Here is a 25712-nt window from a genome sequence, read left to right as displayed (position 1 = left end):
GCTTCTACTTTGAGGTAAAGGTTTTACTGTCTGTTATCAGCCTGGTGTCTGTGTGTTTACAGCCTGTTTCACCTCAGTTCAACACGAGCAAACACCACCAGACTCCATAGAGAAAAACAGGGATTTTACTGGGAGCTGCTGGAATACCACTGCCTCCATCTGTTACTGTGTTTGTGTTACTGTGTGACTTTCAGTGGTGGAAGAAGTAATCAGATACTTTACTGAAGTAAAAGTACCACACAGTAACACAGACACACTAACAGATGGAGGCAGTGGTATTCCAGCAGCTCCTGTGTTCTGCTCGGTTAAATTCCTGTTTTTGTCTATGGAGTCTGGTAGCCATTCTGCACCGATTCCAAGTCAACAGCACCACCTACTGTCCAAAACACTACATTACATCCAGAATCAGTATTGTGGTGTTTATAGAAGTACCAGTAGTAATCAGTTTCTTTCTGGTGGAAGAAGTACTTGGATCCTCTGTTTTAGTAAAAGTATTAATACATGGAAAACTTCTGCATTCAAAGTTTTACCTCAGTAGAAGTACACAAGTATTATACCAAAAGTATTGCAAGTCAAATACTTGATGTACTACTGGGTTTTGTACTCTAGTCCCTCTGAAGTAGAGGGAAGTACTACAGAGTTAAAATACTCAGAGAAGTACCTCTAAGTACAATATTTAGTTACTTTCCGTCTCTACTCTTCCTGCATTTGACAGAGACTTTGTAGTAGTACTAGAAGTATTAGTGATGTTACAGTGACAGCAGCGCGAGGAGTATGAGTACTCAGAGTACTGCAGTAGTCATAGTAACTAGTCTTTCCTCTCCTCCGGAACAGAGCGCGCGCTGCGTCGTGCGTAATCCGTGTCCGCGCTGCTGTCGGCGGCGCCGCGCTCCCTCATGGAGCCGCTGTCCGCCGGTGTGCCGCCCGGAGGAGCCTCCTCACAGCCTCCTCTGCTGTAAACCGGATCGGTTCGGTCCCGGTTCCGGACAGAGACCCGCGGCTCGGTCACAGCGGTCCGACCCGCAGGGAGCGGCCGCTCGGCTGATCTGGATCCGATCCGCAGGGCGGAGCAGCGGTGGAAAGGAGCGACGATCCGCCGCCGTTTGGCTGCGCTCACACCGCGGACAGCTGCTGCTCCTCCGGCCGCCTCCTCCTCACATGTACTACACAGATAATACACAGAGTGTACTGCTACTGTCAGGGAGGACAGTACTCAGTGATACAGGCAGGACAGTAAGGTACCAGAGGTCATCGAGTCCAGACTGATACTGCAGTAATACTACAGTACTTTTACTTTAAAGAGTTGTAAAGTCAGTGTTTTATTCCAGCTGAGCAACAGTGATACTACAGAACAGGAGGAGTGTCAGTGTGAGTACTACAGCAGTACTCTGTGTGTACTCTGTGTGTACTCTGTGGTCCTCCTCTGGACTCTGGCAGATAATCAGATTACTGAGCTCAGAGGATTTTGTGAGTGGAGATGGGGAGCACTGCAGAGAGGAGGGAGGAGGAGGAGGAGAGGAGCTGCAGGAGGAAGAAGAGGAGGCCGCTCAGACTCCACATGCCTGTAAGTGACTGTCAGTTCACCTGGGTTCACCTGGGTTAAAGGACCTGTCTGGATCTCGCTGGTGTGTAATGACTTCTTTTTAACTGATCTACAGTCAGTTTCACTCTCTGGGTCTGAGTCCTGACGATCACTCAGTCAGAGGGAGATCGTACCTGAGCAGGTGTCTCCGCTCTGTGCTGAGGTAACAGGACTCTGCTGCAGCAACAGGAGACAATATCAATCTGATCAGTTACATTGATTTGTTGTTTGATTCGTTTATTTAAAGCTGCAGTGCTGCAGTAACGTGCGTCTCCCCCTGCTGGCTGTGAGAGGAATTACACTGTTCTGATCTGATCTCACCTTTGTGTTCAGCTGCAGGAAGACTCGCTTTGACCAAAACAGTTTTCAAGTCAGAGGTCAGAGGTCAAAGGCTCCAGGTGACAGGTGGGGAGGGGGCGGGGCTAACAGGCGCACCTGCAGAGGTGAGACTGTAACATTTAAACACTGGAGTCAGCATCAGTCTCACCCACAGGTGGTGGTGACGAGGCGAGAGTGAAGCATGAGGGCACACACACACACAGACAGTGGTGTGACGTGCTGGTTTGTGTGTTTTCTCAGGTGTGGCGGTTGGTGTGTGATCGTGTTTTGTGAGGTGATGATGACAGACAGGTGTGTGAGGTTGTTTCTCCAGCTCAGACTCTGTGCTGACCAGTGAAGTTATTGATCTGTCCTGGTCTGATGGCTGCCGATCAGTGAAACCAGACGTTCTGTTGGTCGGCCTGTAGGGGGCGCTGACCTCACCTCAGACCTCACAGAGGAGGCGGAGTCTCTCTGTTATCAGCTGATTATAAACCACACTCAGCAGTAAACAGTCTCAGCTCAGAGTTCATCACCTGAGCTGTAAAAGATCAATCATTAAACCTGACGTTATTTACGACCCGCTGCAGACTGAAAACAGATCAGCTGCCTGCTCATACAAGAAGCTAATTAAAGGAATATTCCTCTTATTGAGCGTCAGTCTGTCTCAGCTGTTAGTTAGTTGTTATCAGAGATTAGAGCTGATCAATAATCGATCGTCACCTTCGACTCTGAAGGGACACGTTTGACTGTAGTTTCTATGATGCTGATAGTTTTAGGTTTGTGTTTTTCATCAGACTCAGAGTCAGAACCTCGTTTGTCTCGATGTCAAATGTAAACCAGACCGTCATCTGCATAGAAATGAAGAGTACACAGTGTGAACTCGTCCTCCCTCAGACACCTGAGCTTCACCTGCACAAACATAAACAGCAGCTATCAGCCTCCAATCTGACCTGAGATCAGCAGCGTGAGTCAGAGGATTAGATCAAACTGACACTGTTTGTGTTTCTGCTGGAAATCTACTGTAATCTGTTGTAATCTGTCTGTCGTCCAACAAATCTGCTCAGATCCTGAGTGAAGGTCTCAGACACGCTGCCACAACCCGGCACAGTAAAACTGCTAATACTGCTCTGTAAAAGTACTGCATTCAAAGAGTAAAAGTACTTCATGTAGTTAGAGTATGACAGGAAAAGGGGAGGGAGGGAGGGAGGGGCAGAGGGAGGGGGGGGGGTTAAAAGGTAAAAGAGAGGGAACGTGTGTGAGTGTGTCAGACAGAGAGAGAGACTCAAACAGGAGAGTGGATTATTGATTATTGATCTTTGGAGACTGACGATCAGAAGGTACAGTCAGAGTGTGTGTGTGTGTGTGTGTGAGAGTGTGTGTATGTGTGTGTGTGTGTGTTTATTTTACAGGTGGAAATGTGTGTTTTCACTGTAACAGCTGAAACTACAGGTCAGTGTTTTTATTTATGGATCACCAAACTGATCAATAACACAGCAGCAGATCAGTGTTGTGGAGCCTGTTTAAACACAGTAACTACGTTAGTAACTAAGTACTTTTACTCAAGTATAGTTTGGAGGTATTTGTACTTTACTCTCCAGCTCATTTTAACTGATGAAGACTTTAATGCGTCTGTAAGAGGATGGAGGTGATACCACAGTAAAGTCTGAATGCAGTACATCGTGGTATTAGTACTTTGATGTGAGTGAAACATCAGAGTACTAAAGTTTCAGTTCTCTCTCCTCAGAGCGTCTCCTCTGTCTCGTTGATCAGATTTAGGGTTAGGGTCTGGATCTGGTTTCAGCTCGTTGGTTCTGCTCCTCTTTAACGTCTGGTTGTTCAGCGGGTCAGGGGTTCGATCCCCGGCTCCTCCCGTCCCGTCCTGACCGGTCTGAGCTTGTTGGTTTTAGTCTGGACGTCCACCTCATCTTTGTTTCTTCAGAGCTGTTCCTCGTTTGTATTTTCTGCAGAGTAGATCTACTTCCTGTTTACGCCGTCAGGCACTCGTCCAGTAAACGGTCATGTGACCTGTGTTTTCAGGTGTGTTTTATTTATCAGATTCTTTCTGATTCGCAGCTGAAACAGTGGATTTAGTCTCTAAACCACAGGCTGTGTGAGGTCCTGACGCTCGGCCATGACGGAGCCTCGGTGCTGTTGTGTCTCTGTGACTCAGCAGCTGCTGACGAACATCACGACACAAACGACCTTCGACAAACGACCTCCGACACACACTGAACACAGGCTGCTGGTCGGTCCTGACGTGTCTGCAAAGTATGATTCCACGACTCTGCAGAGGGCTTTTAATGTGAAAGGACGGTCACAGGAAGTGGAGAAAGGTGGATTTAAGGAGCCACCAGAAGTCAGATTAGTGGAACAGTCAGATGTCAGTGGACTGTCGGGTCCAGTCCCTCGTCCACCTCACAGAGAGACAGTGATGAGTGTGAGGACTGGATCAACCAGTTAAAGAGAAACACGACGTTGCAGCAGAGAAACAAAAGACTTCACACTGCAGCCTGTCAGAGAGAGTGTGTGTGTGTGTGTGTGTGTGTGTGTGTGTGTGGGCGGACACACTCGGTCCAGATTCAAGCCTTCAGGTTCCCATGGCAACCAGAGATGTTCAGACTCCTGTGAGAAACGGAGGCGCGTGACTAAACCCTGATCTCTGCCTCACAGGAAGGTTAACTCAGCCCGCCCTGACCTCTGACCTCTCACCTCTAGCTTCACCTAAACTAAACGTCTCCATCTGTTTCTCCCCAAGAGTCGAACGTTCAGACTGACCCCACAGCTGCTTAGCTTAGCTTAGCTTAGCATAAAGACTGTAAACAGGCTCTGTCCACAGGGAACAGCCAGTGAGGAGTCTGTGTGACGACGTCAGAGAGCCAGAGGATTAACTGTGAAGATAATCAGCAGATTGATCAATGATTAGAAAAATCATCAGTCAGTGTGTTGTCGGTTTACATGAAGCACAGTGGTGGCGTCCGTCTCATCGTCTCACGGCGTTTGGTTTCAGTCGCCTCAGCAGATGTTTGACTGATAATCTCTGTGTTTACCCCACAAACCTTCCCATGATGCCACAGGGCAGGAGGCTCCACCTCCGCACGTTTCCACTGCAGTCTGCAGTTTAGAGTCCGAGGCCTGAGAAAAGGCTGACGGTGTCCAGGTCAACTCTGACTGTCACTCAGTTCTCCAGGGTTTATTTCATTGATTCACCTCTGAATTATCAGACAGACAGACAGTTAAACAGACAGACAGACAGTTAAACAGACAGACAGACAGACAGACAGTTAAACAGACAGACAGACTGGAGGACTGGAAGTTGTGTTTTTTGTCTGTTGTTTGCAGATTTTGAAACTTCAGCCTGTGAAGAATCTGAAGTCGATGGTTTGATAATAAATTTAAATTCCCTGTGTGTGTGTGTGTGTGTGTGTGTGTGTGTGTGTGTGTGTGTGTGTGTGTGTGTGTGTGTGCAGGAGCTGAGTCTGTTTGCGATGCCCTTCCTGGAGGGAGATCCAGGCCGAGCGGAGAAGGACGGCAGCAGGAAGGTAAAAGTTTCATTATGACGTCATCGATCAGCTGATAGATCTGATCAGGTTCTGATAAAGTGTGATTCAGGAGTCAGAGACGATGACGAGGCTGCGAACAAAAAAAACACATGGATGAACTGAAAGTTGTTCCATTAATGCTGCTGTCATACCCTCAGAACATCTGTCAATAACTGGTTTCATCTTTATCTCCTCTCTTCTTCACTGGTTTTTATTCCGCTGTCTGTTGTCCTTGAACGTGACCCTGATGTTTTTCTGACGGAGGACAGTCTTTAGATTTCACACTGTCGCCATGGAAACAGGAACATTTAGACAGATCAGCAGGACAACTCAGTTTCACACATTTTCCCTGAATGCAGCACAGGATGAAAGTGTTTTTTCAGTGTTTGTCTCTGCGGTGTCCAGCAGGGGGAGCCTGCGTGCCACTCTGCCAGCCCCACCAGGAGCTTCTTCCACCGGGCTCCGTTCAGCCGCCCCTCCAGCCCCCGCTCCGCCCCGGCCAGGACCTCCACCCCCAGGGTGAGTCCCAGCTCCCCAAAGACCATCTTCCCCTACCAGACTGGACCCCCCCAGCAGGACTCACCGCCCAAGTCTCCACGCAGGTAAACACACCTGGACACAGGAGGGGGAGGGGAGGGGGCTGCAGAGGAAGAGGGTAATGACTCTGTGTGTGTGTGTGTGTGTGTCAGGCTGAGCTTCAGTGGGATCTTCAGGTCGGCCTCCAGGGATTCAAACCACCAACCCTCGTCCTCGCCCGTCACCATCAAACTGTTCACACGCAACAAGAGAGACAAGGCCAGAGGTACTGAGTGTGTGTGTGTGTGTTTTCCAGGTGTTTTCCAGGTGTGTCTGTAACACCCAGGTGTTTCACATCAGGGTGTTCACAGCTGTTTGTCTCAGAGCACCGAGCTCATCTTTCCTCATGAGGATGATTTGTTCTGTTTGAAATCAGTGTCAGTGAAGCATCTGGAGGAAGCTGGAGATCAGAGTAAAACGTGTGGAAATGAAGTGTGTGTGTGTTTGAGCAGAGTTGTTGAGGTCTGAGGTTGAACGTGGTCTGTTGTGGATCTGGTTCAGTGGAGGTTTTTGTGTTAAACATCTGCTCAGTGCAGTTTCCTGTTTCCTCTGCTGTGATTGGTTCAGTGTGGAGCTCTCCTCTTTGTCATTGGCTCCTCCTGTCGTCGACTGTGTCCTTTATTTCTATTGACGCTTTAAAAGCTGCTGCAGCTGCAAGGCATCATGGGACGTCACTCCCTCCTGTGGTAAAGGAAGCTCCACTCAGCCTGCCAGACTCAGCTCAGGGCGAAACACAAGCCACTGCAGGAAACAGTGTGAACAGCAGGGGGCGACACACACACACACACACACACACACACACACACACACACACACACACACACTCACACACACACACACACACACACACACACACACACACACACACCACACACACACACACACACACACACACACACACACACACACACACACACACACTCACACACACACACACACACACACACACACACACACACACACACACACCACACACACACACACACACACACACACACACACACACACACACACACACACACTCACACACACACACACACACACACACACACACACTGTACAAACATAACGACTGCATTTCATGTGTCCCACATGATTCAGACAAATTACAGGACACACACACACACACACTCAGTACAAGGACATGTAGAGTCCTTGAACTGAGTGTGTGTGTGTGTGTGTGTGTGTGTGTGTGTGTGTGTGTGTGTGTGTCCTTGTCCTCACACACTCTTCTGTCTAATGGCTGCTCTTTACTCTCTGTCTCAGGTTGTTGATGCTCAGTCACAGTGAAATAAAATCGACCTTTTCACCTTTTAATCTGCGACTGACGTCAGATCAGCTCATATTAAAACATGAAGCAGAGAGTTCAGGCTCATTCACACACACACACACACACACACACACACACACACACACACACACACAGAATTCCAACTGTTAAATCTAAATATTTCACACTGAAACATGTCTGACGTGTTCAGTCTGTGGTTCATCGATTTCTGTGTTTGTTGGATGATTTCTGCTCTTCTGATTGGTCGACAGACTGCACTGAGGTGTGTGTGTGTGTGTGTGTGTGTGTGTGTGTCGGCTGCTTTGTTTTATTCACAGATTATTGAATTAAAAATCAATTCAGACTCTATTAGAGGGAGTAAATCGGCTTAGCTGCTGCTTTTATTAAAACACAAACACACTCAGCTGCCGCCCCTCCCACAGAAATTTCCGGAAGCTGAACTTGGCATCTCTTTAGATACACACACACACACACACACACACACACACACATACACGCACACATTCCCACGCTGGTGCTGTGAAGTGGAGCAGAAGCAGCAGGAAGTGATGAGCAGCCGTGGCGGCGCCCTGTGTGATTAGCCTGTGTGCTAACGCTGCAGTGAGGAGCCACAGTCTGAGCCGGACTCTGAGACCTGTCAGGGTTCGTGTTGGTGCTGCAGACTCTTCCTCTCCTGCTGTGAATCACAGGGACCTCAGGTTTAAAGAGTCAGGTGTCCTGGGCCGACCTCAGCGGTGTCAGGTGTGTGTGTGTGTGTGTGTTTGAAACTGATCGACAGTTTTGAATGTAACCCACTGACCCCTGCAGGTTGGTCACAGAGACCCCGTTCAAGTCTGGAGCTGCTCTGAAAACCTTCTGGTGTTTCATGTCTGTGAGATGATGCTCAGTCAGTCCTGAGTCTCTGTGGTTCAGAGTCTCTGTGGTTCAGAGTCTCTGTGGTTCAGAGTCTCTGTGGTGGTTCAGAGTCTCTGTGGTTCAGAGTCTCTGGTGGTTCAGAGTCTCTGTGGTAGTTCAGAGTCTCTGTGGTTCAGAGTCTCTGGTGGTTCAGAGTCTCTGTGGTAGTTCAGAGTCTCTGGTGGTTCAGAGTCTCTGTGGTGGTTCAGAGTCTCTCTGTATCTCTGTCAGCTGATGGGTCGACAGCCTCTCAGGAGCCTGTGTGAACACTGACCCCTCAGACCTGGACCTGGACCTCCTCCTGAGTCCTGCTGCTGTGTGAGTCAACAGAGACCTGATATCAGAAAGCTGCTGCTCATAATCCCTGAAACTGATCCTTTATAAACCAAGTGGAGCACATCAGGCCCAGATGGAGCAGAGGGTGCGTTTGTTTTTGTCATCAGAGCTGCGCTGTAAAAAACAGTCTGTGGAACGAGTCAGTGTGATGTGGGTTGATACGGTCGGCTGAGGAGACACCTGGAGGTCAGGACAGGTGTAAACAGTGTCTGTGTGGACGAGCTGCGTCAGGAACAGATCAGTGACTGTGAAGGTCGAACACACACACACACTGTGTTTGTGTTACACACCGGGGATCTGAGCGACACGGCGTCCTCGCTCGGTCTAACAGCTCCTTTAAACTGTGAACCAATCAGAGAGCATCTCACGTGTCCTGTAGAAGCCAGGTGAGCTCTCACCTGAGCTAACGTTAGCTTCTCTGCTAACTGCTTCTTAATCTGAAACTACTTTACTCAGAGTTTCTCAGACTTAATGATTTAATGCTACATTTTTTACAGTGTAGACAGATGAGGGAGGCGTGGCTAACACAGGCAACGGGCCAAACACACACACACTCTCACACACACACACACACTCAAACACACACACAGAGTCAGGACCATAAACACAGTGAGCAGTGATACTCTGCAGAGCTGAAACTCTCAGGAAGAACAACTGGATCCTCCAACGCTCTAACTGACTCTGCCTGTTAACAGGTCCACCTGTCTGTCTGCTGTCTCTCTGCTCTCTGTCTGTCTCTCTGTCTGTCTGTCTGCCTGTCTGTCTGCCTGTCTCTCTGCCTCTCTGTCTGTCTCTGTCTGTCTGTCTGCCTGTCTGCTCTGTCTCTGTCTGTCTGCCTGTCTGTCTGTCTGTCTGTGGGGGAATAGCTGGATGGCTGACAGGTTGGATTTTCTGACGCGGAGGATTTTCCTCCTTCGGCTGGAGGAAGTGAAGCTCGGTCTTTATCTTCCTGTCGCTCTTGTCTCCTCGGGGTCGCAGGTTCGATTCTCTCACCTCTCAGTTATTAAAGACAGCAGCAGCCAATCAGAGCAGGTGTTCTGATCGCGGAGCCACAGGATTGGTCGGCTGCTGATGAAGCTCGTTGATGGTTTCTTTTCAAAGAGTTTCTGCAGATTCCTCAGAGCTCAGTTATTCCACAGCTTTATCTGTGCAGCTCGGTTCAGTTTGATCCACTGATGCAGCTGAACTGTTTTAATGGTTCGTGCTGAAGCTGCAGGAAGGAAGCAGCCGTGACGCCAGAAAACTAAAACCTGCATCAAGTGTTTCTTTGCCAGCAGAAGGTTCTGATCTCTTTAACGCTGGTGTTTGGTTCATGGCCATGAAGCGTCTGAGCAGCCTGATGCTGAAGAAGTGGAGGGAGAAGGAGAGATGGACAGGGGAGGAGGAGGAGTGAACCCTATGGAGGAGGAGAGCATCAGCAGGAGGAGGAGGAGGAGGAGGAGGAGGAGAGGCAGACAGGCAGGAGAGACAGACAGGTGCTGAGGAGGAGGTCTGAACCCTGTGGACGGGCGGAGGAGGACCACAGGACGGAGGAGAGGAGGAGCGAGGGAGGCCGGAGGAAGGAGCGCAGGAGGTCTGAGTCCAACACGGAGGAGGAGGACAGGAGAGACGGGAGGAGAGCGGAGACGAGCAGAGGGAAGGAGAGGAGGAAGTCTGCGTCGTGCATCATGGTGGAGGACGGAGCGGCAGGACAGACGGACAGGAGGCAGAAGGAGGCGGACAGACGGACGCTGAGGCGGCGCTCGGAGCCCTGCGGCGTCTTGTACGCCCAGCTACTTCCTCTGTCCGGCAGGAAGAGGAGGGAGCTGCTGCAGAGACGCACGGGACGCAGGACTGTCCTGCGGCGAGGAGGGGGGCGGACACATGAGCAGGGGGAGGTCCGAGCCCGTCGGCCCTCTGGACCACAGTAAGACACAGACACACAGATCACAGCACCACCAACACCCACCCAAACCCTCACAACCACCCCTGGAAACACACCTGCTGTTTCCATAGCAACCACACCTGTAAACCAACCATGGCAACCACCTACAATACACTAGCCACCATCCAGGTACATGTTACCGTAGCAACAGCCGAGCAACCTCTCACATCACCATAGAAACCACCTGAATCTCGCACGCCGGCGTTAAAATAGCACCTAGCCATGCTAACCCTGACTGTGCTGAGTAGATGGGTTTTCATGTTAACGTCCCCGACAACCTCTGTAGTCTCATTTAGACACTCGTTAGCAACCGCCTTTTTTAAGACACGTAAAAGCTTCAAACATCAGGAGTGGGGGATTTACTGACCCATTTTATGTTGGAGAATCAAAACCTGAAAATGTCTTGAGCTTGTGTTAAAACCACAGACCTTATTTCAGACATTTAACCACAAACACACTGACAACAGGAAGAGCTAACATGCTAACATGCTAACTGACCTCCTGGTTTCAGGATGAGTCCTGCAGGACTCTGTGTATCTCTGTGTGTGAGGGAACGTCAGCTGGTTGACAGGATGTGAGCTGAAGCTGTGAGAACAGGAACAAAGACTGGGACTCAGGTCTAATCCTGTTACAGCTGCGCAGGTGGACTCACACGGTCTGAGTGCGTCAGCAGACCGGGTCCTCACACCACAACTAATAACCTGTAATCACTGTTTGTGTCAGTCAGTGTGATCAGGTTAATGTGACTGTGTATCAGTAAGGTGTGATCAGAGCAGGAGGTGGTTTTGAAGATAATCCAGCAGCTGAAGGTTCTGCTGATCTCAGAACAGACGTCTGCCTGACGGCAGCAGGTCCAGTGTGTGTTCTGCTGGTTAAACTCTGATCATCTTTAGATTCTGGATCATGAAGCATCAGTTTGATTTGCTCCCAGAGGCTCGTGGGTAACGTAGTCCTTACAGTCACAGTGACTGAAGTATAGGATCCAGTGATCCTAAACGTCTCCACCTCTGCTGCAGAATCTGGTTTAAGTTCTGGGCCTCTGCTTTAGTCAGTGGCAGGAAGTAACTAAGTACATTTACTCAAGTACCATCTGAGATACTACACTGTACTTTATACTGCAGTACTTTGTTCATCATCTGTTTGTGAGGTTGTTAATTGTGACGACATTTACGACTAGTTCCTCCACCAGTGGATGGAGGAGGTGGAGAGAGAAGTGTGTGTGTGTGTGTGTGGTGTGTGGTGTGTGTGTGTGTGTGTGTGTGTGTGTCCTCTCTAATCTGTTAAAGTGCCTGTCTGTTTGTGTTCTCACTGTGTAGAGTTTCCTATTAGCAGATTGCTGAGTGTGTGTGTGTGTGTTGTTGTATCAGAGGGAGGTACAAGGTAACCTACATTATTCAACACACACACACACACACACACACACACACACACAGTACTGACTGTTCTCTATTGTGGCTCCTGGTTTGTTGTCGACATGATTCACATTTTTCAGACTTTGTCCACAAACACGACGTGATCTGGCAACAAAGAGAGAGGGAGGGGGGAGAGAGAGGGGGAGAGAGAGGGGAGAGGGAGAGGGGGAGAGAGGGAGAGAGAGGGAGAGAGGGAGGGGAGAGAGGAGAGAGGGAGGGGGGAGAGAGAGGGAGAGAGGGAGAGGGAGAGAGGGAGAGAGGGAGAACAAACTAAAGAGAGAGAGGTCAGTTTGTTCTCCATCAGTTTCTCTCTGTTTCTTCAGTGGAGCAGAAACAAAACTTTAACCTCTGATCATTGAATCGTCTCTGCAGCAGCTCCTCATCCTTCATCTGACACACACACACACACACACACACACAGACACACACACACACACACAGACAGAGTAACACTGTGACGTTAAAGAAACTTAAACAGGGACCAGACTCTGTGGCAGCAGTGTTGAATTCAGTGGACGGACTTTGTTTGTTGTTGTTGTTTGTTGCTGTGTCTGAACCTCGATCGTGTTTATTTTTAGTTTTTCTGTCGTGGTCCAGCAGCTGTCACCGTCTGACGTCCTCCATCGCTGCTAAATATAAACTGTGTGTCGAGGTACAAGTACTCAATGAAATATTCAGCATGAAGTAGAAGGACGTCAGAGCAGTACTCAGTGTTTCCTCCAGAGGGCGATGTTTCCTCTTTGACTCCTGAACACTGACTCTCTCCTCCTTCTCTCCTCCTCTCTCCTCCCAGCCCACAGCCTCTCCTCCCCCCCTCCTCCCCCTCCTCCGCCCCCCCGTCAGGAGGAGGTGAGTGTTTTCCACCTGGAGACGTACCTGACTGAGCCGAGGCGTCCGGAGACCAGGAGGCTGCGCTCCTTCTCCTCTCCTCCTGACACCGGACAGCGCTCCTTCTCCTCCACCTCCTCATCCTCCTGGTGCCAGCTGCCTCCTCCTCCTCTGGCCCCGCCCCTTCCTGTGTCTCCGTCTCTTCCTGTTGGGAGGCTGGTGAGTGAGGAGCTATCCTCCATGTTTGTTTTTATGACATCATCAGGAGGCGTCTGATTGGTTAAACTCGTCACTTCAGCTACAGGGAATTATGACGTCACAGCAAATTTCCAGATAAGGAAACATTTCCCCCAATTAGCGCGACTTCCTGTGTAAATCACGCCCACTTCCGGTTGCCCACCTGAATGGCGTCTTTTTGTGAAAACACCTGAGCTCTGTAAACCACAGGTTACACCGTCAGAGCAGTTCATTAAGCTTTTATTGTGTAAGGACGCAGAGTACTTCCTGTGGGAAACAGCTGTTCTTCCAGATGTTGATCCCGCTCTGATGCGTTCACGTGTTGACTCCGCTGTAATTTAACGTCCCATGCTGATGCATCTCGTGAACGCATCACCTCAAACTGTCCAACATCCACCTGAAACCCGAGACCGGCAGGACCAGAACACAACCTCGGCTGTGTTCGGCTCTGATCGGCTCGGTACGTCAAGTAGGCACAAGTGACGACAGCAGGACCGGAAAACCTGCTTTCAAAATAATAACGTAGCTTTTTTTTTTTAAATGAAAGTAAAAAATAACTTTAATGCAGCTGTTTAAATGAAAACGTTTAATTATGAGAAGAAAGAGAGAATAACTGAGTCTCTACAACTCTCTCTACCTGCAGTGTTTAACACTGGATAGTTAGTTAATATTCACTGATGCTGCAGGTGGAATTTAAAAGCAATAAAATAAAACCAGCAGTTGATGTGATGAGCCAATGTGATGAAGCTACCACTCTCAGTTCAGAACAGTGAACACGTGAAAACTAGTAGAGAAAGAATAAAAAATATTACATTTCACTGACACTCATTTCTAAAAAAAAAACAAACAAAAAAACAACCCAAAACAAACCTGTTTCATCAAACTGAGAGGTATACTTTTATTGTGAAATCTATAACCGGAAGCGCAGCCTTGTTAGCTCCGTTAGCTTGTTAGCTGCTGCGGCTCCGGTGGTCGCTGCTGCCGCTAACCTGAGACTGAGCGGTGAACAGCGGCGACCTGCGCCTCCAGCAGACGACCGTTTACCGACAGATCAGCTGCCTCCAGCCGGGCAGAGACACGGCATGGAGCCGTGAGGGTTTAATTCCATCCCGGTTAAACATCCCGAGGTCGACATCAGCGGAGAACGGAGACCGAGCGGCGGGAAAGAGGAAAAAAGCTCGTTAATGAACGGCGACTATCAAGTAGGTGCTAGCTAACGTCACCTACATTTCATCAGTGATGCAGCCGCCGCGGCAGCCGCTTCACTAATCTGCGGTTTTATCACACAAACCGCTCTCACTCCATCATGTTAACATCCAGACCGCCGTCACTTCGTCCTGTTAATAACAATATATCGATCTAACGATCGGCTGCTGTCACATCACCGTGTTCATCAATTACACGGGGACGTGATCACCTGATTACCGAATGATCCGTTTCACCCAAACGCCTCCTAACCTGCGCCAACACCCCCTGAGGTTAAAATCAGGCCGCTCAGAAATACTGAATATTTAATCATTGAATGTTTTAATAAACGAATTAATATCAGATCAGTTCTCTCCTTCGTCTGTGCTGAAATATGAATTAATCATTTAATAAAGCTGAAGGACTGCTGGTGTAAACCACATTCATGTGATGCTGATTTTAACCTGAAAGTTTAATTTCTGCTGGATCTTTAATTTGAAAACCCCAAACAGGAACTGGCTCTGACCTTTTTAATTAGTTGATTAATGTCACTAAATTCTAGAGAAAAGTGAATGGAGTTTGGTGGAGAGATGCTCATGTTACTGCTCCTACATGAGTGAAAATAATCAGCCTCATTAATCACATGATGTTGAAGCAGATCCAGACTCTGATTTACATTTTAGAAACATTTTTAACAACTGAAGAACAGATTTTCAGGTTTGGTGATCTTGGTGGTGCATTCAGGGACAATATAGCAGTATCAGCTCTGAGACTTCACTCAGCTCAGAGTATTGAAATAAAATGACCAGCATTTTTAAAGATGAAGGGATGAGAATCAGCTGCTCATGAAAATAATCAAAGGTTTTCTGACTCCAGCTTCTCACATGTTTGATGCTGTTTTAGTCAGTGAGGTGAATGTGTGGGTGTTGGAGCGTTGGTCAGTAAACACAACACACTGAGATAAATGAATGTGGGCTGTGTTCAGAAATGACTCACTCAGGGTCAGTAAACATCAACATAAAGAAACTGATTCCAGACTTTGTTCAGTTTGTCCTGGTCCTGGTCCTGGTCCTGGTCCAGGTCCTGGTCCAGGTCCTGGTCCTGGTCTGGGAGTCCGGACTGACGGACTGTCCTGTGCTGCTGTCGGCAGGTGGAGGTTGCAGACGGGATGTCGGAGCAGCCGGACCCTGACGAGGCCGGTAAGACCCTGACCTTCATCTGTCTGATCATCAGAAACCAGACGGATGCTGAGCGAGCAGCCATCAGCTGTTCTGTCGCCACGGCAACAGACGGCTTAGAGACAAGCTCAGCTGATCGGTGTTGAAGTCACCATGGCAACCAGCCCGTAGAGATTAGGCAATCACACACACACACACACACACACTGTTAATCTGCTGCTTGGTCTCAACTTTCTCTCCTTGACTCAGCAGGTTTCAGGGTCTGACCTCACAGGAAGTGATGTCACCTGTCAAACCTGTGTTACAGTACAGTACTTCAGAGTTTCAGTACTTGTCCTTAGTGACTTTCTGTCAGCACTGGCAGCTGATAGAAGCACCACAGAAGAAGCAAGCAGCAGCTGTGATCATGTGTAAACAGTGCTTTTATTGTGAAGTGCCTGACGTCAGTCCTCTGCTTCCTGTGTGCAGCGTCCGAGGAGTCGGAGAGAGACATCTACATGCGCTTCATGAAGTGTCACAAATGCTACGACATCATCCCCACCAGCTCCAAACTGGTGGTGTTCGACACCACGCTGCAGGTGAGACACACACACCTGAACACCTGAACACCTGAGGGTGATGTCAGAGCTCAGACCGTCCAATAAACAGTCAGCAGCTGAAATAATGAAATAATGTTAATGAGGGTTTTTCTTGGACACAACTAAAAGAAAAATCAGGTGAATTAAAGTCGTGAATGATCCTGAAGTCTGAGTGTCAGACCTGGTCACACCTGGTCCAGGTCTCCTTCACTGCGCAGGGACAAACAGCTGATCAGAGAAGTTTAAACTTCCTGCTTCACAGGTTGAACTCGTTCAACACATAGAAAACATCATCATCATTAAAGCAGCATATAGAACGTTACAGGACGATATGAGGCCGTGACTTCTGGATGGAAACTAACTACAGTTACATTTCCAGTTCATTGCACTGTAATAAAAACTTCTTACTCTTTTGTTCCTCTGTAACATCACATCAGCTCTTTTTTAGGATGAAGTGTTTGGTCTTAGTCATGGAAATCAGTTTTGGCTCTTATGTTGTTTTTAAATCACAGTGTTTTTAATTATGTGGAACATGTTGTGTTTCTGCTCTTATGTTCAGTGAATGTGATTCTAAGTGTTGTGTGTAATGTTGAGTTAAAACAAGTTAAATGTGACTTTCATTGTTACGTTCTAGATGTTTTTTCCTTTTTCTTTCACAAACCAAAGCTGCTCTGTTCACCTCCACTGCACGATGAGTTCACTGTTCCTCACATGTATCAACGTGTGTTTTGATGGTTTAGATGAAATGTAGTGTTAAATATCTTTGGTGAATGGTTTTAGATTCGTTTGGCCTAATGATCGTCACCTGCTCCTCAGAGCAGTGTGGTTAATGCAGGACTCTACTGTGTGTTTCTCAGGTGTCTGTTAATGAAACTGAAGGAGTGTGATGTTGAAAGTGAGAAGGACTCGGAGCTGTATGTTAAAACATTAAATAAAATGTTCCTGTTTTTCCTGTCGTGGACCTTTGATCGTTTGGTTTAATGAATGTTTGATGGTCCACTGTTTAAAGTCACTGTAACACAGTGGTTTCTGATTAGGAGGAAAACAGACAGACATCCTGTCAGTTTGTAGAAGATTATTCTAATGATTGTTGTTGTTGTTGTTGTTGTTGTTGTTGTCTCTGTGTGTGTTTCAGGTGAAGAAAGCTTTCTTTGCTCTGGTTGCGAATGGAGTGAGAGCAGCTCCACTGTGGGAGAGTAAGAAGCAGAGCTTTGTAGGTAAGACTGTGTTTCATCCTCAGGCTCAGAATATTCACAAAGATGGAGACAGTTCGTCTATATTTAGCTGTAACACACACTTCATCCACACTGCTGCACACACACACACACACACACACACACACACACACACACACACACAGTCATCTCTGCTGTATTTAATTTCCTGTCGAGGTCGTTGATGGTTGACCTCGCTCTGTTTTTCAGGAATGTTGACCATCACAGACTTCATCAACATCCTGACCAGATACTACAAGTCCCCCATGGTAACACACACACACACACACACACACACATACACACAGGCTCTGTAATAACCTAGTTTCCAGCACAGAGATGATCGGAGCTGTTGAGCACAGTCTGACCCTGACGGCTGATCTGAGTCTCTGTCAGAGAATGAGATCAGACCTGCTCCTGAAGAACAGCTGAGCTGCAACATTAAACCATGAAGGTGAACTGATTCAGAACCAGAATCAGTTTTCAGAACTCAGAAATCCAGACTTCAGAGAGGAACTTGAACGCAGCATGTCTCCTCAGGTCACGTCCCTATGAACGTGACATTTCAGTAAAACGACAGGAGATGAGAAGATGAGTTTGTTTTCAAAGGTCAAAGGTCTTTAAGTGAAGTACAGTCGAGTGTTAGTGTGAACTCTGCGACAGGTGATGATGATGCTCAGGTGATGATGATGCTCAGGTGATGATGATGCTCAGGTGATGATGATGCTCAGGTGTGAATCTGTGTCTCCATCAGGTTCAGATCTACGAGCTGGAGGAGCATAAGATCGAGACGTGGAGAGGTAAAACCAGCTCACAGCTGATGATGATGATGATGATGATGATGATGATGATTTAAATGTGATAACTCACCTGTTGATGTTGACAGAGCTGTACCTGCAGGAGACCTTCAAACCTCTGGTCCACATCTCACCTGACGCCAGGTACTGACACCTGTCCTGAGGAGAGGAGGAAGCAGAGAGGACTGAACAGACAACCAAACCTGAAGTCACTGACTCCTCTCTCCCCCCTCCCCCCCCCCCCTCCCTCCCTCAGTATATTCGAGGCCGTTTACTCCCTGATAAAGAATAAGATCCATCGTCTTCCTGTCATCGACCCGGTCAGTGGGAACGCTCTCTACATCCTGACGCACAAGAGGATCCTCAAGTTCCTGCAGCTCTTTGTGAGTAAAGTTTAGATTCGACTCTGACGTTTCCTCCTCAACCTGACGCCGAGGTTCAGTCTGTTTCAGCTTTTTATTTCACTGACTCCAGAGGAAGAGCAGTGATTAGAAAACAGAGAGAGGAGACGAGGAGAGGAGACGAGGAGAGGAGACGAGGAGACTGAAATGATCCAGAATTCAATTAGAAAAAACTAAAATCATTTTGTCCAGTAAAAATAAATTTCACCTGCTTCTCACACCTGTTTATTTATGATCAATCAATCAGTCAATCAGTCAATCAGTCAATCAGTCAGTCAGTCAGTCAGTCAGTCAGTCAGTCAGTCAGTCAGTCAGTCAGTCAGTCAGTCAGTCAGGTGTGTGTACTCCACAGTGCTCCACCTGTCCACACCTGTCACCTGACATGAAGCTGTAGATGATGTGTTGAGTCCTGAGCATCAGCTGTTCAGTCATCGTGTTTAAACATGCAGCTCTGCCCCCTGCTGGACAGACTGCTCATTACACCTGTCTCTGTGTGTGTGTGTGTGTGTGTCTGTGTGTGTGTGTGTGTGTGTGTGTGTGTGTGTGTGTGTGTGTGTGTGTGTGTGTGTGTGTGTCAGGTGTGTGAGATGCCCATGCCGGCCTTCATGAAGCAGACTCTGGAGGAGCTCGGCGTGGGGACGTACGCCAACATCGCCTACATCCACCCGGACACGCCGCTCATCACGGCGCTGTCCGTCTTCACGCACCGCCGCGTCTCCGCCCTGCCCGTCGTCGACCACCACGGCAAGGTGGTCGACATCTACTCCAAGTTTGACGTCATCGTGAGTACGCGGGCGGCGTGGGTCAGAGCTGTGTGTGTGCTGCGAGAGCAAAGCTGACTCTGTGTGTGTGTGTGTGTGTGTGTGTGTGTGTGTCAGAACCTGGCAGCAGAGAAAACCTACAACAACCTGGACGTGACGGTCACTCAGGCGCTCAGACACCGGTCCCAGTACTTTGAAGGAGTCATGAAGTGCAACAAACTGGAGACGCTGGAGACCATCGTGGACCGCATCGTCAAGGCTGAGGTCACACACACACACACACACACACACACACACACACACACACCTGGGATCCAGGTGAGCAGGGCTGTGATTCAGGTCCCTTTAAAGTCCAGGTGTGATGGACTGCTGCTGATCTCTCCTCCTGGTCCTGGATCAGCTGATTGATGTGTGTGTGTGTGTGTGTGTGTGTGTGTGCAGGTCCACAGACTGGTTGTGGTGGATGAGGAGTCTCGAATCATCGGGATCGTCTCTCTGTCTGACATCCTGCAGGCGCTGGTGTTAACCCCCGCAGGTACCAGAGACCAGACCCAGACCCTCACAGACCAGACTCTCAGAGACCAGACCCAGACCCTCAGAGACCAGACTCTCAGAGACCAGACTCAGACTCTCAGAGACCTAGACTCAGACCAGCTGCGTTATAAACCCTGTCAGAGTCTGTGACCTTTGACCTCTTTGACCTTTGACCTCTGTGGAAAATCATTTAAACGGTTTAGGCTTTTATTTTGAAGGCTGCCTCAGTCTGCACGTTGTGACACGTTTCCTCTTCCTGAGCAGGTGTTATTGATCATTAAAAGGCTGCAGGAGTTTTTCTGATCGACTCATTGATCAGTTGATCAGCTGATTGTTTTGGGTCTGAACAGACTCAGATCAGACTCTGTCTCTGCAGGTCTGGGGAGGAAGGAGTCTCTGCCCTCTCAGCCCTCAGCCCTGGACTCAACTGGACCAGACACAGGATGTAGACCTGAACCACACCAGGACCAGGAGAAAGACCAGGACCAAGAACTGGAGCCTTGTACGGAGACAGAGACAAAAAGCAAACCTGAGCCAGATCAGGACCAGGACCAGGACCAAGGAGAGTCGGGCTGCAGGGACACTGATGCTGCAGAGACCTGCCAACAGGGGGAGACAGAAGGGGAGGGAGAGGGGGAGACAGCAGAGACAGATGGAGGAGAGAAACAGGAGGAGGAAGAGGAGGGAGGAGAGAAGGTGGGGGAGGAAGAGGAGACTGGTGAAGGAGCGAGGGAAGAGGAGGAGGAGGGGGAAGATGGGACAAAGGGGGAGGAGGGAGGAGAAGTAGAGGAGGAGGGAGAGGAAGGAGTGAGGGAGGAGCAGGAGGAGGGGGAGGATAGGACAAAGGGAGAGGAAGGAGGGAAAGTGAAGGAGGAAGAGGAGAAGGAGGGAGGAGCTGAAGAGGAGGCAGGAGAAGGAGGGGAGGAGGAGAGGGAGGAGGAGACGGGTGAAGGAGCGAGGGAGGAGGAGGACAGGATAACAGGGGAGGAGGGAGGGATGGTGGAGGAGGAGAAGGGGGAGGAAGCAGAGGAGAGGACAGGAGGAGGAAGTGGTGAAGGAGAAGAAGAAGGAAAGGAGGAAGAGGAGAAGGAGGGAGGAGCTGAAGAGGAGGCAGGAGAAGGAGGGGAGGAGGAGAGGGAGGAGGAGACGGGTGGAGGAGAAGAGGGGGAGGCGGCGTGACGTCCTCACCCGGCGTCTCTCTGGACTTTGTCGCAACTCGAGTCGAGCCGCTCGGAGGAGGAGGGGGAGGGGCGTCAGGCTGACGTGTGATTGGCTGGGGAGGCGGGAGGCTGTTTTTCATTGGCCGTCAGTCGGAGGAGGAGTCGCTGCAGGACTGCGATTGGCTCTGATCAATCATGACGTCACAGCAGAGAGCAGGTAAACCACCTGAGCAGCTTCCTCTTCTGTTTGTCCTCAACAACTGAAACCACCAACCTGAACTCAGAGGCGACTCTTACTGTGAAAGGAGCTGTGGACGAGCTTCCTGTCGCTACATAGCTAACGTTAGCATTAGCAGCTGTTAACACTGGCTTTAGTTCTGTCACATGCTAATGACAGATGGTCGTAATTAACCAATGACTGATGAGCTGCTTTAACAGACGTGAAGAGAAACAGGTCATTATCAATGAAGAGCCACGAAGACATCAAACAGGAAGAAGACTCAGAAGTTTCAGAATAAAACTGCTGTAAAAACAGGATTTATTCCACAAACAATCACTTTTTATTCTATTTTATTCTATTTAATCATCATCCATCTCTGTGAGGTCACAGAGGGGGCGGGCCCATCGGTGTCTCTGATTGGTGGAGAGTTAGAAATCAATAAGTGCTGGTTCTCATGTAAAGTTTGTTCATAGAGGTGAATTATCTGAAGTTACTTTGGCGTCAAGTTTCCAGTGAATCTGTACAAATGTAGATTTTCTCGTTGATGTGTTTAAAGTTGTAGTTTCAGACCGAACCCATCTCCTCCTCCACCTTCCTCTCCGGGGATTCTGGGAGATGGAGTGTGTGAAGGTGAAGGTGTGATGCGTTCACTGTCATCTCGTCAGTCTGCAGACGGGCTACATTTCTAAACGTTGTGTAAATGTTGCTGCTGATGAATCGATGAATAAAACATCCTGATGATTTTCCTTTTTAAATGTTTTAGTTTGTTTTGACCTGGACTCTGCAGCTGCCTTCAGGTACCACCCTCATCTGACCCTCTGACCCCCCACTGGGTTTTATCTCACTGCTGGTTTCACTCGTTTCATGCACCTCACTTCTTTCTCTTCACGTTTCTGTCCCAGTTCACATCATCACTTTCTCATGTTTCTTCTTCTGTGCTGCATTCAAGGAACAAACAGGAAGTGTGTTTGCTGTTTATTCTGAGGGGAAAACTGAGCGTCTGTAGTTTGATCTAAGCTCAGAGTTTGTGACAGAAGAGAAGATGTTGAGAGTTAAACTCAGTGAAACTTTCTGTCAGGACAGTAACTAAAGCTGTAGTTTGATGAAGCAGTGTGGGATCATGGGAGTTGTTGTCTTCATCATGCAGACCACCAGGATCTAAAGAGAGGATCTTAGACAGTGAGATCCAGGAAACTGAAGCAAACATCGAGAGTCAGAAACAGTTTGGTGTTTGTTACAGATGCAGCACTTCCTGCTGCAGAAGGAGAAGAGGATCATGGGTAATATACAGAGCTGGATTCAAAACAAAAGGGATTCAGAGTGACGATGAAGAAGATAATACTGAATTATTAAATAACACTTCACTAATGCTTAAATAAATGACTCCATTTTCCTGAAACTGGGTCACATGGTTCAAACATGTAGACGGACTGAAGGATTTTAAAGAGGGATAGTTGATCATGCAGGAGAACTGGTCCTTTGTTCTTTACAAGAAATTACACACTTCAATCCTTTTTAGCTCACTTCATTTTAAGATGTTGTATTTTTCTTGCTGAGTAGATCGTCTTGATCCACTGAGACAGAACGTCTTCCTCTGGGTCTGTCGAACCATTGATCCAAGACGTCTTTAACGACTCCTCTGTAGGTTGTTGTTTTCTACCTAATCTCTAACAGAGAACCTCCGCTGACAGACAGGAGGCACCAGTGGGATCGCAGAACCTGAACAGAACCCAGAGTGTAGTTGTTTGTTTCAGCCACTAGATGGAGACAGAACATCACTGATCATCAGACAGAACTGAAAACCAGAAAATCATTTCTCACTGGAAACAATTAAAACCTCATACAGAGGAGTGACTGTCATGAAACTGACTGAAGTGATTTTCCTCTCATTCAGGTGATGATGATTGTTGGTGTTGTTTTATAACAGCAGGTGAAATAATCAAAGAGCAGATGAGGATCTGAGCTGTTTGTCTGCAGCGTCAGAGCTTAACGACAGCATCATGTTTGATCCAACACTGTTTCCATCTGTATGAGCTGCTGCAGGTAATGTTTCCAAACATGTCAGTGCCTGGACACTGTTGGTCTCTAACAGACTGATGAGCAGGCTGGGCTCAGTGCAGGGTGTGTTTTCTTCACTGACCTTCCTGTGGTGCTGTGTCACAGCTGTATGGTTTCTCTGCAGCTTGACCTCTGACCTGCAGTTTTTTCCCTTAAAGGTAACAAATGCAGGTGTTTTTTCACAGGTGTGAACACGTGGATCAACCTTTAAACAAACTGAGTTAGTGTTTCCTCCCACACCAGGATCAGCAGCACTTTAACAGCTCTACGCACTTTAACCATGACATTTCTGTCCACAAACATCTGAACAGTTTCTCACTGGTGTGAATCCACAGATGAACTTTACATGAACTCCACCCTTTGTCTTTCCTCACTTCTCATTTCAGGCCTGCTGTGTCTCTGGACCACCACTCTGCTGTAAAGTCTCTTTGGTGTGGAGGAGTTTCTGGTATCACTGAACTGATCTCCACACTGGTCACAGCAGAAGTCTGTCCTCACTGTGGATACAGAGATGCTGTGGTTTCTCTTTAAGGTGGGAACACTGCTGTTTCCAGTGGTCATTTGGACATTTGTGTCTCCTGTGTCAGACGTCAAACAGACTCATATACACTGAGTTGGCAGTTTATTAGGAACCTCGCTCAACCTGAAACAGTCCTGTGATAAATCCTGTTTCATGGAGGTTATAATGTTCAGTTAATGAGCTGTTTTTTTGGAGGTTGTAGCTTGTGGAGCTGTTGAACTGTATTACATTATACAAACAGGTGTTTCTTTTCATTTGTCCACCCTGTTTATACCAATGAGAGCAGGCTAAACAAGAAATCTCATTCATACATTTAATTCTTCATAAAAATGTCTTAAAATAAAAGAAAGAAGAGAAACTGATGTGAACAGTTTGTGTTGCAGCTGCACAGAAACCTGTTGATGGATGTTTCAGCTCAGACCTGTGCACTTTATTGTCACGATGGAAAACACTGAAGTTTGACTTTACTGTGGAGGAAAATGTTTCCATTAAATGGAGGGAGGGAGGGCGAGAGAGAGACAGAGACAGAGAGGGAGGGAGGAGGAAGAAGACATCAGCCTTTCAAAGTAGTTACTGGCTTTGTCTTTCTGTTATAACGGATGGATTAAAATAGTAGGTGCAAATAAAAACACGAAAATATCAAATATATTATCACAGGTTTCAGTGTTTTTTCAGGGTTTAACTAAATATTTTCAAACTAATTTCCCGCCGTGCTGAGAGAATCTGATCATTCAGGAGGACCAGTAAATACAGCGCTGTTTGTAGCAGTACTGTTCACTACAGTGAGTGACTAAATCATTGATTTATATGGCGTTAATCATAGTTGTAACCCACAGATGAGACTTGTGTATCATCACTGACGGTGAACAGACGTTATGACGCATGTTGATGCTTTTATTGTGAAGGAGTTCAACAGGAAGTGTGTGTCTTGTTTGTAATGCCGGACCGTTGGTGACGCAGTGTAAGTTTGACTTTGTTCTGGTTCTTGTTTCTCTGTCAGAGGCTGTAGTTTAGTCTCCTCGTGATTGTAGGAGCTGAGTAATCTGTCTGACTCGCTCTGTGGACACAGAACTGAAGCTTTACTGGGAAATTACTGATTAAAACTTTCTTTAATAAACGAAGGCGGCGTCGTTTCCGGGTCTGAAGCAAACGGAGTCAGGAACTTTTCAAAAAGCTCTAAAGTTAAATTCCCGCTCACACTTCGAGCTGAAAGTGATGATAGTAAACTGTGAGCGACTTTAAATGGTGATTATTAAACCGGTTTCCTCCGTTAGGAGCGGCTGACCGTTGTTGTGTAGTTTATAATTCAGCGCGTGAAGTCTGTCGAAGTTGAACGAAGCGAACTGAGGAGTCGAACCTGTTTGGTTCGCGCGAACAGAACTGAAAGTGAAAGTATGACGTCAGTCCAGACGCCATTTTAACTCCACAGCAGGAGGAGGAAACAGGAAGTGATCAGAGTGTTAATATCAGGCCTAGAAATAATGATTCATCTCATCATTGATTAATCTGCTGAGTTTATCTGTTTAATCTGTTAATCTGTATTTTAGAAAAATATAGTTTAAAAGACTCAAATTTTCCTGGTTCCTGCGCTCTCACAGATAAATATGTTACATGTATCTGAAGTTTGACCAGTTGTTGGGTTTAAACCGCAGTCAGAGTTTGTCTGTGATGAATAGAAGATACTCATGGTTTCAAATGTAAAATAAATCAGAAGTTTCTAACCTTAGAGGTGGAGAACTGACTGGGTTTATTATTCTGTGTTACAGGTTTCCCTCTCAGACCAGAGAAGATGAGTGATTTGGAGGAAGAGGAGGACAGAGCAGAGTCTGTCTGTCTGTCTATGAAGAGTGACTGGTCCAGAGACCTTCCTCTATTCTTCAGTAATGGACCTGGACCCTCAAAGACAAAGTAAGAAACAGTTTCTGCTGTGAACTGAGCTGAAGATGGTTCAGTTTTCTAATGTGGTTTAATCACCTCAGGTAGAACATTCCAGGTATTTTATTAACATGGAACCAGATCTGAAATGGAACCAGCAAATGGAGCCCAACCCGGGGAGGAGGGAGTGTAATGACTTTAACCACCCTGCTGAGTGTTATTGATCACTGACTGACTGATCAGTCCAGCAGGAGGTTTAAGGTTTAAAATCTGTGACACTGTTCTGACACC

At 47.7% G+C, this 25712-nt stretch overlaps 2 protein-coding genes across 57 annotated transcripts in view; both read left to right on the top strand.

Moving 5' to 3' along the window:
• LOC108890123 (NACHT, LRR and PYD domains-containing protein 12) overlaps window positions 1–25712 on the top strand; it is a 70352-nt gene that overhangs the window by 22398 nt on the left and 22242 nt on the right. The gene's annotated exons all lie outside the window — the stretch shown is intronic.
• Window positions 866–24024, top strand: LOC108890113 (5'-AMP-activated protein kinase subunit gamma-1). Of its 7 annotated transcripts, XR_007809820.1 has the most exons (17): window positions 866–1564; window positions 5371–5442; window positions 5848–6044; window positions 6132–6244; window positions 12669–12922; window positions 15276–15324; window positions 15772–15881; window positions 17017–17098; window positions 17306–17364; window positions 17850–17895; window positions 17982–18036; window positions 18149–18275; window positions 18872–19075; window positions 19172–19318; window positions 19496–19589; window positions 19965–20965; window positions 23413–24024. XR_007809820.1 is itself a non-coding variant. In XM_051067490.1 (16 exons), the coding sequence occupies exons 1-16, from the start codon at window positions 1478–1480 to the stop codon at window positions 20765–20767; spliced, it is 2496 nt and encodes an 831-aa protein (XP_050923447.1). In that variant the 5' UTR covers window positions 866–1477; the 3' UTR covers window positions 20768–21723. The 7 variants fall into 7 exon arrangements, 6 of the variants coding, with proteins under 6 accessions (XP_050923447.1, XP_018542416.2, XP_050923449.1 ...); XM_051067490.1 differs by lacking the exon at window positions 23413–24024 and having other exon boundaries at window positions 5851–6044; window positions 19965–21723; XM_018686900.2 differs by lacking the exon at window positions 23413–24024 and having other exon boundaries at window positions 19965–21723.

This window comes from Lates calcarifer, unplaced genomic scaffold (genome assembly GCF_001640805.2).
Source record: "Lates calcarifer isolate ASB-BC8 unplaced genomic scaffold, TLL_Latcal_v3 _unitig_1690_quiver_535, whole genome shotgun sequence".
Lineage (NCBI taxonomy): Eukaryota > Metazoa > Chordata > Actinopteri > Centropomidae > Lates > Lates calcarifer.
This window is presented reverse-complemented; position numbering and strand designations above follow the sequence as displayed.